The sequence below is a fragment of the Choloepus didactylus genome, chromosome 15 (genome assembly GCF_015220235.1).
Source record: "Choloepus didactylus isolate mChoDid1 chromosome 15, mChoDid1.pri, whole genome shotgun sequence".
In the NCBI taxonomy this organism is placed as follows: domain Eukaryota; kingdom Metazoa; phylum Chordata; class Mammalia; order Pilosa; family Megalonychidae; genus Choloepus; species Choloepus didactylus.
Window position 1 is genome coordinate 46,218,280 of NC_051321.1, and position 15,472 is coordinate 46,233,751.

At 33.9% G+C, this 15,472-nt stretch overlaps 1 protein-coding gene across 1 annotated transcript in view; it reads right to left on the reverse strand.

Moving 5' to 3' along the window:
* The window catches only part of PTEN (phosphatase and tensin homolog), an 86,680-nt gene that overhangs the window by 35,147 nt on the left and 36,061 nt on the right, over positions 1 to 15,472 (reverse strand). The window contains exon 4 of the mRNA XM_037803898.1: positions 1,878 to 1,922. Within this exon, the coding sequence (XP_037659826.1) occupies positions 1,878 to 1,922 (45 nt within the window). The remainder of the gene's footprint in view (positions 1 to 1,877; positions 1,923 to 15,472) is intronic.

The window sequence follows — 15,472 nt, forward strand, 5'->3', positions numbered from 1 at the left end:
AAGCCACTCCATACAGTAATGAAAAGAATTTCCTTCCCTTTCTTTGGATATGTTAAACTCGAATAAAATTTTGAAAAAGGTAGAATTTGTCTCTACTATCTTTCTACCTCCCTTCAGGGGCTCTCTAAATCCGCAAACCTAAGAGTCTAAGACTGAAGTGACTTCTTTAATAGAATCCAGCTTTTGACAGTTCTTTTTTTTTTTTTCACTTCTGAATCCAATTGTTCAAAAAGTATAAAGTTTTACTGCTTTTATTTTCCTCTGCAAAAACACTATGACAACTACCACAAAACTTGATGTAAGAGTTTAATCAGGAAAAGGGGAAGCTCCCCTATAGGCATACATAAACAAGTTTTATAGCATTTTTGACTTTCTTTCATCTTGTTATCAATTATCACCTTACATGCACACACACACCTCCACACACCCCATTATCTGACATAATAACAAACTATCTGCTATATTCTAAACACTATTATGCCAACAAGCTTCTTATATACCAGTTCCTCAGCCTGGAATCCCATTTCTCTTCCTCCTAGTCTTGTGGGATAACCCATACTGATTCTTCAGCCCTGCTCAAACATGCCTTTTTTTGTGAAATCTTCCCTATTCCCTTGGGGTACAATCACCATTTCTGCTGTCCTGTCCACTGTTCTCTTCTTTACAAGAATTATCTCTTCTATAGTACCTTACTTGTCTACCTTTCACATTAGACTATAAGCTACTTGAGTAAAGGAACTACCATGCCTCTGTAGCTTCTAAGTATTTTATAAGCCTAGCATGTAGTAAGTACTCAACAAATGTTGGCTCCTTTGTGAATCTGAGGAAATAGTGAAAACTCACTAGGAGTAACAATATTAGTGTCTACTCTACTTTCAGTACTTCTGAGGTTTTATCAGAGTAGGAAGATCACTAAATTAAAGAAAAATAAATAAATCCCACCAGCCAAGGCAGCACGGAATCTTTCATCTTTTTTTGTGACAATTTAAATGCCTACTGGAGGCAGAACAGAATCATGCTCTTACATTTGATAAATGAACTCTACAAAATCATAATAGGGAATTAATATATATAACCTCACATTAAAATTTTTTCTATTGCATAATTTATAGATATTGGGGGGTGGTGGTGGAATAAAGGCCAGAAAGAAAAATAACACAGTACATGTATCATACTTTTAAAAAAAAATTAGAAAACGGTCAATATTTTGAGAGAAAAAATAATCTTCAAAAGAAAAATGATAAAGTATTTTCTTCCATTTCTTTCTTCCTCTTCTTCTTCTTTTTTTTTTTGTTTTTTTCTTCCTTTTCACATCTCTACTCTCAAAGCCCAAAGAAAAAACAAAAAGTTGCAGATAAGGTCAACTAGCTATTATCAAGTGGGAAATCCTTTCAACTCTGCCCCAGACAAGAGAAACCACCCAACTGACCAATCAGGTAATTTATTTATGTTACATACAGTTAGAGAATACCCTAATAACTGTTTCAAATTTTTTTTGTTGAAATAACTGTTCAACAAAATTACATCCACTCTGTAGCCTACCTCCAAAGAAGATGTCATCAATGCTTTAACAGATGCCCTGCTGTGAATTACACTTCAAATTACTGCATGGTATGGACTCAAAGATGGGCTAGGTGCCAAGTCATTTAAAGCAGATCGAGGAACATGAATCTGTGCCAACATTGTTTTACCTCCTCACCTCACTTCCTAAATTATCTAACAATGCTCTCAATCAGACTTGTTGAAATAATCATTTTAGGAATTCACTTCTGTTACAATATATTTTCAACTCTACCCCACTCTAATGAGGAAATAACTTTCACTTAATAGTTATTTTAGAAGATATTTGCAACATACAAATAAGAAAACATACTTACAGATTGTATATCTTGTAATGGTTTTTATGCTTTGAATCCAAAAACCTTAAAACAAAACAAACAAAAGGCACCATTAACAAAAATAAGCTAATATGTAAACTACATTAACACTATTGAGAAAAAGTAAGTTTTATTTCTTCTAATCCCAAATATCAGTTCATGTAAAAGTAAATAAGTAAATCCAAATTCATACTCCCTCCATAGGTTTAAACTACTAATAATGTCATTCTTAAATAATAATCATTATATTACATAGATTATTCAATCTGAAGTAAAGCCAGAGGCATTTTCATATATATATTCTCATTTGACCCACACAACATTTAGAGGTAGAACTTACTCACATTTCACAGATGTGGGAAGAGGGTATCAAAGAGTAAGGAACATGCCTAAGGTCATGTGGTTAATAAGTCAAGTAACCAAGACCAAATATCTCTCTCTTACGACAATTAGTAAAAAACTAAACAACAATTTCAGATAATATTTACAAGCACTTATTACATACCAAGCACAATTTTAAGCACTTCTATGAACATACATTTGTTTATTCTTCAACTCTATGTGGTGGTAATAGAAAGGTTAGAAGAGTATAAGGCTGAAGAAATATCAGAATAAAAATAGTAAGTAGAATAAAAAGAAAAATAGAAAACAGAAGAGAAGTTTTTTTGAAATTAGAGTCCAAGAGGTTCAGCCTATGAATAGGAGTTCCAGAGAAGGAAAAGAGAAGAAATCAAAGATACAATGCAAGAAAAATACCCAAACTGAAGGACATGAGTTTCCAAACTGAAAGGCCATGATGAGTACCCAGCAAAATTGATGAAAATAGACCCAAACGAAAGCATACATATCTTTGTGAAGTATCTGAATACTGAAAAGACAAAGAGAAGACCCTAAAAGCTGCCTGAAAGGAAACAGTTTTCATAAAAAGAATCTGGACTAAGAATGACATCAACCTTTGTAAATGGCAACGCAAACAGCTAGAAAACAATGGAGCAAAACTTTCAATTTTGAGTGAAAATTATTCCAAGTCTAGAATTCTGTACCAATACAGACTATAAATCAAGTAACAGTACATAATAAAAACATTTCAAATAAGCCAAAGTCTCAAATAATTTTGCTTCCCAATCACTCTCAGGAAGCTACTGGAAGATAGGCTCTCCATCAAAAAAACAAGGGTGGAAAACCATTAAAGATAGTGATGGGATTCCACGAACTGAAGAAACCATCTCAAGAGAGAGGAAAAGAGAATCCCAAAAACAATACTGAAGGAAGATCTCAAACATACAGCCATACGGAAGGCCTAGAGAGCAACTAATCCGGATTAGGGTAGATAAGAAGGCTCCTGGAGAAGCTAAAACTCATAAAAGACCTAACATTCTCAAACATGATGAGAGGAAATTTATACAACCAGGGGTAAGACTGGGGAATGAATTAAGAGTTAAGAACACAGAAAACTAAGCAAGTAGGGGAGAAAAAAGACATTTGTAACTTCAGGAAAAAAACAAAGTATGCAGGAAAAAAAATCACAGTATACTACGTTGCTCAACTCTGAATGGCATTTATCCAGTCATAATCATATACACTTAATATCGCCAAAATTACAACATAACTACTGAGAGGAGGAATGATGGGAAGGAAGTATAAAAATGTGTATGTGGTGGGAGGGTGGGGGGGAGAAACAAACTTGGATGTGAAAAATTACGTTACACAGTAATATAAGCAGTATCTGTGGTTTCATCACTGGTAAACATGTATTTATGTATCACAATATGGTTGTTGCAGATATTGAAATATCATTTATACTCAATATCGCTTTGAAATTAAAGTAGTCATTAGACCTATCACTAGATTTTGTTATTTAATGTGCTGATAATTACATTATTAGAGATTTCAAAAATCGAGTTTTTAACTATTTCCCTATTATAAAATAGCTTGTTTATTTGTACTCCTTTGAATTTTATCTTATGCATTTAAAAGTAGTCTAAGAAGGGGTCCATAAGCTTCACCAGAGTGCCAAAAAAGACAAGTGGCACAAAAAAGATTAACAATCCTTGCCAAGGAGCAGAGGGAAAGAGGAAAGAAACTACAGTGTTTGTTGCTGCTGTTAATAAACCCTGTACAACTATCTGACTCTAACATCTGTACGTGTACAATGTTATTTTTAAAAAGTAAATGCCAGGGGAGTGAATCTCCCTGGCAACGTGGAATATGACTCCCAGGGAGGAATGTAGACCCGGCATCGTGGGACGGAGAACATCTTCTTGACCAAAAGGGGGATGTGAAAGGAAATGAAATAAGCTTCAGTGGCAGAGAGATTCCAAAAGGAGCCAACAGGTCACTCTGGTGGGCACTCTTACGCACACTTTAGACAACCCTTTTTAGGTTCTAAAGAATTGGGGTAGCTAGTGGTGGATACCTGAAACTATCAAACTACAACCCAGAACCCATGAATCTCGAAGACAGTTGTATAAAAATGTAGCTTATGAGGGGTGACAATGGGATTAGGAAAGCCATAAGGACCACACTCCACTTTGTCTAGTTTATGGATGGATGAGTAGAAAAATAGGGGAAGGAAACAAACAAACAGACAAAGGTACCCAGTGTTCTTTTTTACTTCAATTGCTCTTTTTCACTTTAATTATTATTCTTGTTATTTTTGTGTGTGTGCTAATGAAGGTGTCAGGGATTGATTTAGGTGATGAATGTACAACTATGTAATGGTACTGTAAACAATCGAAAGTACGATTTGTTTTGTATGACTGCGTGGTATGTGAATGTATCTCAATAAAATGAAGATAAAAAAAAAAGTTCAGGGGCTGACAAAAGTAACTCAAAGGAAACAAAGGAAAAGTAATAGCATCTATGTTCAGAAGGAGGGTGTATCCTCATGCAGATTTATTAGGTGAAACGCTGAGATCAATGACATTCCAAATCTTTATTAATTCTGTTTCCAGAATGTGGTATGACCTGGCTTTAAGATTTTATTAACAAGAATAAGGAAATAGCTCACATCCTTCCTCCCTTCTCAAAAGATACCCATTAATGAAATAAAGCTTCAGTGGCTGAGAGATTTCAAATGGAGTCGAGAGGTCACTCTGGTGGACATTCTTATGCACTATATAGGTAACACTTTTTAGGTTTTATTGTATTGGAATAGCTAGAAGTAAACACCTGAAACTACCAAACTCCAACCCAGTAGTCTGGACTCCTGGAGACAATTATATTATAATGTAGATTACAAGGGGTGACAGTGTGATTGTGAAAACTTTGGGGATTACACTTCCTTTATCCAGTGTATGGATAGATGAGTAGAAAAATGGGAACAAAAACTAAATGGAAAACAGGATGGTATAGGGGGTGATTTGGGTGTTCTTTTTTACTTTTATTTTTGTATTCTTATTCTGATTCTTTCTGGTATAAGGAAAATGTTCAAAAATAGATTGGGGTGATGAACGCACAACTATATAATGGTACTGTGAACAGTTGATTGTACACCATGGATGACTGAATGGTATGTGAATATATCTCAATAAAACTGAATTCAAAAAATAAAAAAAATAAAAAAAAAAAGTAAATGGTCAAAGTATGTATCAATGTTTATGATTCTTTGTTTTAACCTACTAGGTTCAACTAACTAAGGAACCACTGATCCTGCTATGAAGACGTAAACTATGAATATAACTACAGGAAAAGGTGTCAGGTTAAGTACTCTTTCACTCCTCCCTCTTACTCTGTTTATCTTCTATATTCCTGTACCTTTCTCAATTTGCCTTTCTGATTTTCTCAAATTGAAGTACAGTTTATATACAGTGAAATATACAGATCTCAGACATACAATTCTATAAGTTCAACAACCACCCTAATCAAAATACAGAACATTTACACCACCCAAGAAAATTCCTTCATGCCCATTTGCAAGCAAACTCCATCTAGATCCCAGGCAGCTATTACTATCACCACAGATTAGAATTTTGCCTATTCTTGACTTTCACATAAACGTAGTCATATAATATGTATTCTTTTGTCACTGGCTTTTTTCACTCAACATAATGTTTTTGAGATTTATCTGTGGTGTTACATGTTTATCAATAGCTCATTCTTTTTATTCTACTATTCCATAGTATGAATATTACACCATTATCCATTCTACTTTGGTGGATATTTGGGACATTTACAGTTTGGGGCTATTATGAATAAAGTTGTTGCATAAACATTCTTGTGCAAGTCTTTTTGTAAAAATATATTTTCTTTTTTTTTTTTTTCCTTTTTCTTTGAGTAAATAGCTTACAAGTGCTTGGTCATTTGGTTAGGTGTATATTTAAATTTGTAAGAAAGTACTCAACAGCTTTCCAAAGTGGTTATACCATTTTACAGTGTATCTGTATTTTAAGATTTCCAGTTATTCCATAGCCTCATCAACATTCAGTGTTGCCAGGTTTTAAAATTTTAGCCCTTCTAATGAGTAGGAAATGCTATCGTATTGTTGTTTTAATTTTCATTTCCCTGGTGACTAATGATATTAAGCATATTTTCACATGCTTATTAGACATTCTTATAACTTCTTATGCAGATGGTATTCATGTCGGCCCACTTTTTTCAACTGGATTTTTTTGTCTTTTTTTATTATTCATTTGTGGGAATATTTTATACATTTTAGGTAAAAGTCCTTGGTCAGAATATACAGTATTATAAATATTTGCTCCTTGTCCATGGCTTGCCTTTTCATTTTCTTGGTGTCTTTTGATGATCAACAATTTTTAATTTTTATGAAGTCCAATGTATCAAATTTGTTTGTTTAGAACTTTGTATCCTCTCTGAGAAATCATTCCCTTTGCCAAGTTCACGAAGATGTTCTCTGTTTTCTTCTAGAACTTTTATAGTTTTAGCTTTTTCTCAGTTTGCATTTTAATTTTGGTAGAAAATTTAGGAATTTAGATAAATGCTAAGAGTAGCTGCAATAATCAATCAAAACAAGGACAAATGATTTAAAGGACAGTGATTATAAAATTTATAAAGTAACAACTCATTTCTGTCTCTCATATCTTCCTCCATGGGTTTCTTTTCATAGAAAATGAATATGTAAGGAATGATCTGCAAAATTCACACAATTTTCTCACAAGACACAACATAAATATTAACAGGCAAAAATATCTGGGAGGAGTAACAGTTTCATTTTTAGTTGATTCTAAGGCTGGTAATTTAGTTTTGAATACAAATACATAAACCAACACTTTATTAACAGGGGCATACACAACCCATTGCCCAGCTCCAGGTAACACCACTCACATGGGATGGCCCTACCTACACATATAAATGGAGTATAAAGGACTGACAGGATACACACCAAAAAGGTCACAGTGGTTATTGTGGGTTTTTAGGAAGAGGTGGGGGTTTTCACTCTTCACTTTCAATACTTCTGTAAATGTGTTTTACAACTTTTCATAACCATCTACTACTTTAAAAATGAAAAAAAAAAAGTTTTCCCTCCTGCTGTATTTCCCAAAAAGTACAGAACTGAGGAGAAGTTGTATTTTATCTAAAAAAAAAATTTTGTTTGATGAGATCAAAATAGAAGTCTAACTCTTTCAAATAATATTTCTGGAGGTTTACATTAAAACTCAGATTTTCATATACTACTTGTGAATTAGAAAAAATATGAGAGTCAGAGATTTCAGTTTTATGTGACAACAGTCCTCCATGAGAAATTGTTAGTTTTAATGAAACTCATGCAATTCTGGCTTATAAAGACTTGAGATTTTTCTTAATTATATCTTTATTCATACTAACCCTGTCTTAGGGATATATATTTTTTGAAGTCACAAATCTGACCTCAGTGAGAAATGATTCCCCAACAAAACCAAGAACAATTCGCTAAAATGCTGGGAATGTGTTTCTTTAAATCCATCCTAAAGACTCCAGTCATAGAAAGCCCATTCTTCAGCTTTACCAAGACACTTACGTTACTTTATATGTCTCTAAAATGTACATTCAAGACATCAACTTTTATTCTCTTTTAAATTTCAAGAATTGTTTATCATGAGCACGATTGCCAAGATTTCTGCTGCACAAACATCTTTTATTTTTTGTATGTACCATCCAAGAAATACTATAAGCTTATTAAATAGTCTCTTCTGTAATCTATATAACAATTCCAAGCGTGCATTTAAAAAAAAATCTGTTCTGCAAAAGAAAATGATCCATTAGAATAACCTTTCATAAAATTAAATGTCCCACAAAATAATACCGAATGAACGGGTAAAAGGAAAATAAACTAGAGGTGGCAAATAGGTGTCGAATTGGTAGCTTACGGGGTGGGTGTATTAAGGTTACTAAAACAACATCCAGTTTGGAGCCAGGAAAAGAGTATCATGATTGATTAGTAATATCTGCTTTTAGTAAGAGAAGAGGGCTAATATATAAAATGCTACTCTACTTGCTGTTTCTAGAGAAAACCAATACTAATTTATTGGTAAAACTGATTAAAAAGTAAAATTTTGAACATTATAGATTTATCAAAAAGCATAGCTATTATAATCATATCAAAGTCCTGTTTCAAATATGTTTTAAATCATTCTGCTCCAAAAATCCTTTTTAATTTGGTATTCATTTTAATGGGCAATCTCCCAAAGATTTCTAAGAGTTAGCATTCATACATTTTTACCACAACAGAATAACTGGTACTGGACTGGCCTTTTTGCCACAAACAATTATAAAACTGGACAAAATGTTTTTATGCACTGAACAAAAGGCAGCACAAGGTTTTATGATCCTTAAGAAAAGAGAAACATGAGGCAGTCCCAAGACTGCCCTGCTTTCAAGCTTGGGGCTCCTTTCTAACACAGCAGAGGGAAATGGAACTCAAGTGGTACAACAGTTTCACTGAGGTAAACAGGAAGAGACTGGAGTTCCAGGCTGCTAAGGCAGTTGGTGTTTGTGGAGCCAAGTATCAAAGGGGAGGGAACGCATATAAGAAGGGCCTCAGAAGTCTATGTGGAGATTCACCTCAGGTCCTTGGCCAAGGGCTAAGCTGCATATGCACAGGATCTGAAAGCATAATGGAGAGGACACCAGAGGTTGCACAGTACTGGGAGAAGTTGGAATTCTGGCTCAGCCAGAGGGGAGAGACCTCACTGAGCACCCCAGACATTCAGATGAGACCCCAGACATTCAGATGACCTCAGGAGTAGTACCATGCCCTAAGACAAAAGACAAAACCGAAATAGGCCTGTAGGCCTGACTTAACAAAGAAAGCAAACCTGACACAAAACCAAAAGATGCACCATTAATTTAACTGTATGCCAAAATGAAACAGCATTCTTAAAGGAAGATAACAACCCAAGATTCCCTACAACATATCAGCTGCAACATTGAACATACAACTGAAATTTACTAGACATGCAAAACAGAAAACCATGATCCATAACCAAGAAAACAAGTCAAACGAAAGTCTATAAGATGATTCAGATATTGAAATTAGAACACAAGGACTTTAAAGAGGCTATTATAAATATGTTCAATGATGTAATGATTAAAATGTGTGAAAAGATAGGTAATTTCAGTAAATACATAGAAACTATTTAAAAACCATAAATTTTGTTTTCAAATACACAGTATTTGAAAAGAAAAATCTACTGGGCTATCTTAAGAGCATATTGGAGACTGCAAAAAGAAAGGTGTGACATATTATATTTTCCAAAAATAGCTACATCTCCCAATCCCACATTCTCTGCTTCCAACATGATCTTGATGCTTTAGCTATCTATTGGTAGAATGTATGGTCCCTCCTTCTTGAACTTGGGTAAACCTTTGTGACTGCCTCGACCAAGAGCATGGTAGAAATGAAATTAAGTGATTTCTAAAGCTAAATCATAGAAACTCTATACATGTTCACCTTGGACTCCTGAGATACTTATCCTGGGAATCCAGCTGCCATACCATGAGGTATCCCAAACAAGGTGATGTGGAGAGCACTTGGAAAGGTCAAATAAATACAGGGGTTCTAGCCAACAGCCCAAATGAAGTCCCCAACCACAGCCAACATTTACCAGGCACATGAGTGGAAACACCTTCAAGTGATGTGGCTCCCAATTGTTAACACATCCCCAGCCACTGAGTTTTCCTGACTGAGGCCACAGACATCACAGTGCAGAGACAAGCCACTCTGCTAGGCCCTATTTGAATTACTGACTCACTGAATATGTGAGTATAACAAAATGATTGGATTTTTCTATGCCATATTTATGTTTAGGGGTGGTCTGTTACATAGAAATAGTATCTGAAACATAAAGGTTATGATCTTGACAACAAATTAATAGAAACTATCTAATCTTAAAAATAGAGGAGAAAAATTCTGGAAAAATAAAAAAAATTTTTTTTCAGCTACCAGAGGAATAATACAAAGCAGTTTATCATATATGTAATTAGAGTTCCAGGAGGACAGGCAAAAGAGAATGGGGCAGAATAAAATTTTTAAGCAATTATGGCTGGAAACTTCCCAAATATTGTATAAAACATCAACAGCAATTTATAGATACTAGAAGCTCAGTGAATCTCAAGCAAGATAAAAAAGACAAAAACAAAACTAACAAAAAACATACTAAGCATAACAAAGGCAAACTAACTGAAGACCAAGGATAAAGGAATAAACAAAAAATAGTCAGAAAAAAACACAAACAGTAAAACCTAATGTAAGCTATGGACTATAGTTAATAGTACAATTATAGTATTCTCTCATCAATTGCAACAAAGGTACCATACAAAGGGAAATATTAATAGTGGCAGCAGGTATTTATGAGAACTCTGTTTTCCCTGTAATCCTACTTCTTCTCTTAAAAAAAAAAAGCACATTAAAAAAAGAGAGAGAGAGAGAGAGATCAACAAAAGCTGAGCGAATTTGTCACTACAGACTTGCCCTCAGGAAGAAGGGAACTAATATCAGATCAAAACTTGGGTCTGTAGAAGGAAACAAAGGGTATCAAAAACAGTAAACACGGGGGTAAAAGTAAAAAATCATCCTTTTTTTCTTCTCAATTTCAAGCAAAAACAATAACATTATATTCACACGTTTATTACATACATAGATATAAAAATATATATAAAAATCACGTAAAAGAAATGGGAGAAAGTGGATTTTTATTGTTGTAAGGTTCTCACATTTTTAACTCTCATTAACTCTAAGACTGTTAAGCTCTGAATACATTTTCTAATCCCTAGAGCAACCTAAAAAGCCAACAAAGAAATTAAAAAGGAATATTAAAAAATATTTGATTAAACCCAAAGAGGACAGGAATGGGGGAGAGAATTTATGGATGAATTTCAGATAACTAAACACAAACCAAACCATAACAGTAATTATATTAAATATAAATGAACTAAACACCACAGTTAAGAGTCAGCAGCTATAAAAAGCAGCTTCAAAACAGACTTTCTAATATTTCTTTATGAAATAAAGTATATATAAATACATGTTTATATACATTTTCTATAAGTTAGCATCATTCTACAGGAAAATTAATATGGTATGAAATATTCAACTCTAAAGTAGCAAGATTACGTAAGCCAAATGTAAAGCTTACTCCAGCTACTCTATACATTAATACCATGTATGATGGTTACGTTTATGTGTCAACTTGGCCAGGTGTTGGTGTCCAGGTGTCTGGTCAAGCAAGCACTGGACATTTGTGGCTGGTTAATAAACCAGAAGGCTAGTGTATTAAATCAGCCAACTGCCTGCACCTGTGACTGATTATATCAAAGGGCATATCTTCCCCAATTAGAGAATTCCGTCAGCTAGATTTAATCCAATGAGTTGAAGACTTCTAAGGAAAAGAGAGAGAGGGCCTTCACTTCTTCAACTAGCCAGCAAAGCGTCTCCTGAGGAGTTCATTGAACACCTTCATCGGAGTTGCCAGTCTTGCTGCCTGCCCTACGGAATTTGGACTTGTGCATCCCCAGTTGTGTGAGACACTTTCATAAAATCTTATATTTACAGATATCTCTTGTTGATTCTGTTTCCTTAGAAAACCCAAACTAATACACCATGCTACTGAACTCACTCCAACTCTCTCTGAACAAGTCTGCTTACCTTTGAGAAACAGTGGGAAGAGAGGTAATGCACGAGAAGGAAACTGGCTCTCAAGATGAGTTTATAGTGACTTAAAATTTCTACTCAGAAATTCAGTTAATTATTGTGGTATAGTTACTGTGTTGGTACAGGGTCTGTTCCTTCAGCTGTTTCAGGGTCAGACCTGATCCCATCAGCATAGACAGTGGTGCTATTTCTCAGAACAAACTGAAACTAATATATGACTGACATATAAATATCGTATTGACCATAATGACAATACATATAAATATATCTAGTGTCACAGGGAACAAAATTTTCATATCTATATGACCAGCTGAATATTTCACCATAGGCAGACTTTCTGAGAAATGAAATTGAAATGCTGCTGGGTAAATGTGGACTCAAACAAGAGAAATTTTGTTAAATGAAGCAATTTTCTAACAGACAAAAATATGTTTCCTTCGCCGTTACAGGAATGGTCTTGCCAAAAATATTGACTAAAGTTCACTGACTAAGGCTTCTCCCTTAGAAGGTGATTTTTCCATGTTTCAATGGCTAAACAATTCTCCTTTCCACTTGAAAGACTTTATGTAGATAAACTAAATATTTATTCCACTAAGTTAAATTCAAGTCTTACTGTAAAGCCCACAAGTCATTCTGTTTCTTTACTGTGAACTGATATACCTCTGCTTGGTGCCTGTATGCACCAACCCTGAAGTTTATGATATTAAGAGGGTTACCTCATTAGTGCTTGAGAAGTTGATTTTTAAAAAATACATTTAACAAATATTCATCGAGCATCTACTGTGTGATAAGCAATGTTGTAGATACAGTGGTAACAAAACTCAAGTGCTGACAACCACAATGATGAATACTTTCAGCAGCTTGAGAGAAACCCAGTGACAAACTTCTTTTAAGGTATCCCATTTGGAAAAAAGCCTGGGGACATTGGACAGCTCCTACTACAAAATACACTAAAATAGCATTTGGAAAAAGCAAAAAATTATTTGTTACATTTTCCTGTAGTTAACTGACTGACAACCAGATTTATCTTCTCTCTGTGGTCAGGTTAACTCAACATTTACTCTCAGATTCATAATATAGCTACTGGTGCTGCTGTTGCTACTACTAATAATACACAGAATTGGATCTCTGTTTCTATGTTTCTTTTTATTCCTTTTTAAACACATAAATGACCTCTGCCTTAATCCCATTAACACAGGTAAGCTCCAAACAATCTAGTCCTTAACTACTGTTTCCTAGTCATCTTCAGGTTATCAAATTCAAATTAGTCATATATCAAATACAAGGAAAGCAATTAAGTTGTTGAAAATGTATCTTAAATTCTTACTTAAATGGTACTGTGTTCTCCTATATTACCTGGAGTGAAGCAGAAAAGCAAAAGTAACAGCTTTATATGATCCTGCTCAAAGATAAGCGATCCCGAGTACTCAAGAAGACCCATTCTCTCTAGAGTTATAAAACTGGAAGGAAAATAACTAAACAGTGGAGAAAATTACCTACAACTCACTGAAAATAATTCAGAAGGCTATCAAAATATTAATAAGAAACTGTCAAACATTTCTCCAAAGAGCTTGTATCATTTTGCACTTTCACCAACATGCATGAGAGTTCCAGTCGATACACTCCCTAACTTGTCAGTCCTTAAAGTTTTAGCCATCTAGTAGATAACAAATAGCATCTTCTTTTTAATCTACATTTCTCTAATGACTGATTTTTGAATGTCTTTTCATGTGCATACTGGCCATTTATATATCTTCTTTTATAAAATTTCTGTTTAAATTTTTTGCCCTTTTCTTTATTGGGTTGTCCTCTTATTATGGAGCTGTAAGAGCTCCCTATACATAGTGAATTCAATTCCTTTGTCAGATATAATATGTATTGTGAATATTTTATCCCAAACTGTAGCCGTCTTTTCATTTTCTTTGTGGTGTCTTTCAAAAGGCAGAAGTTTTTAATAGTTTGTCAATTTTTTCTTGTACGGTTAATGTTTTTTATGTCCTGTCTAAAAAATCTTTGCCTACATCAAAGGTCACAAAGATTTTCTCCTATATTTTTATCCATACAGTTTATAGTTTTACATTTTACTTTTACATTTAGGTCTATAATCCATTTCAATTTAGTTTCTGTGTGTATGATGTCAGGTATAGGTTGAGATTTCCCCATACTGATATCCAGTTGCTCCACCATCATTTATTAAAATGACTATCTTTTTCCCAGTGAATTATCTCAGCATCATTGTCAAAAACCGTACGGGTCTTTCTGGAATCTCTACTCTGTCCCATGGATCTATACTATATATTTATATATTTAACCAAGAGAAATGAAAATACATGTCCTCAAAGGACATACACATGAATGCTTATAACAACTTTTTTATATTAGTCCCAAACTGAACACAACCAAATGTCCATCAACAAGTAAATGGACAAATTATGTCATAGCCATATAAGGGAAACTTAGCAATAAAGAGAAATGAATTACTAATACAAGCAACAAGGATGAATTTCAAAAATACTATGCTACGAGAAAGAAGTCAGACATGAAAGAGTATATACTGTATGAATCCACTGATATGAAATGCTAGTACAGGCAAAACTTATGTATATTGATAGAAATCAGATCAGAGATTGTTTGGGACCCGAGTTAGGGACTGAGTGGAAAGAAGTATGAGGAACATTTTTATGGAAATATGCTAAATCTTGATTGTGGGGGTGTTAATAGGAATGTATATGTTTGTCAAAACTCATAGGATTGTACACTTAAAATGGATATATTTTACAGTATAAAAAATTACACCTCAAAAAAATTGATGTTTAAAATATGAATAGCTTCTAATTTTAAAATATCAATTTGTAAAATGTAACCTCCCTCAAAAAAAATCTCAAATTCATTTCAATTAATACCAGAAGAAGACAGTAACAGAAGGAGTAAATCATCTTCAGGAATTAGAACTCTTTAGAATGAGAAGCAGAAGGGCACTGACTGTCTAGAATAATAGTACTGTCCAAAAGAACTTTCTGCAACAATGAAAACATTCTTTATCTATACGGTCCAATACAGTAGCCACAAACCCGATGTGGCTGCTGAACACCTGAAATGTGGCTAGTACAGCTGAGTAAGTTTTTTATTTTATATTAATTTAAATTTAACTGTAAATAGCCACATGAGACTAGTGGCTACAATACTGGACAGCAAGGTCTAAAAGATACATATCAATGAAAAAATCTACTAGAAAACATACTCATGGTTCTAAGTCAGGTAAAAGAAATGGATGTATTCTTCAAATAGAGTATTAAAAAAAAAAAAACCCAGGAAAGACAGACTAGTAACTGGGGACTTCACAACTCTCAAAATCTCTACTAAAAAATATTTTCAACTATATGAAGTTTTCTAACAAGTTCCTGATATACTTGATTTTCTTTTATCAGTAGATTAATAAAATAAGGAAGGAACTTCAATTCTGAATATATTTGTCAGCAATAATGAGGAATAAGTTTGAGAAGAA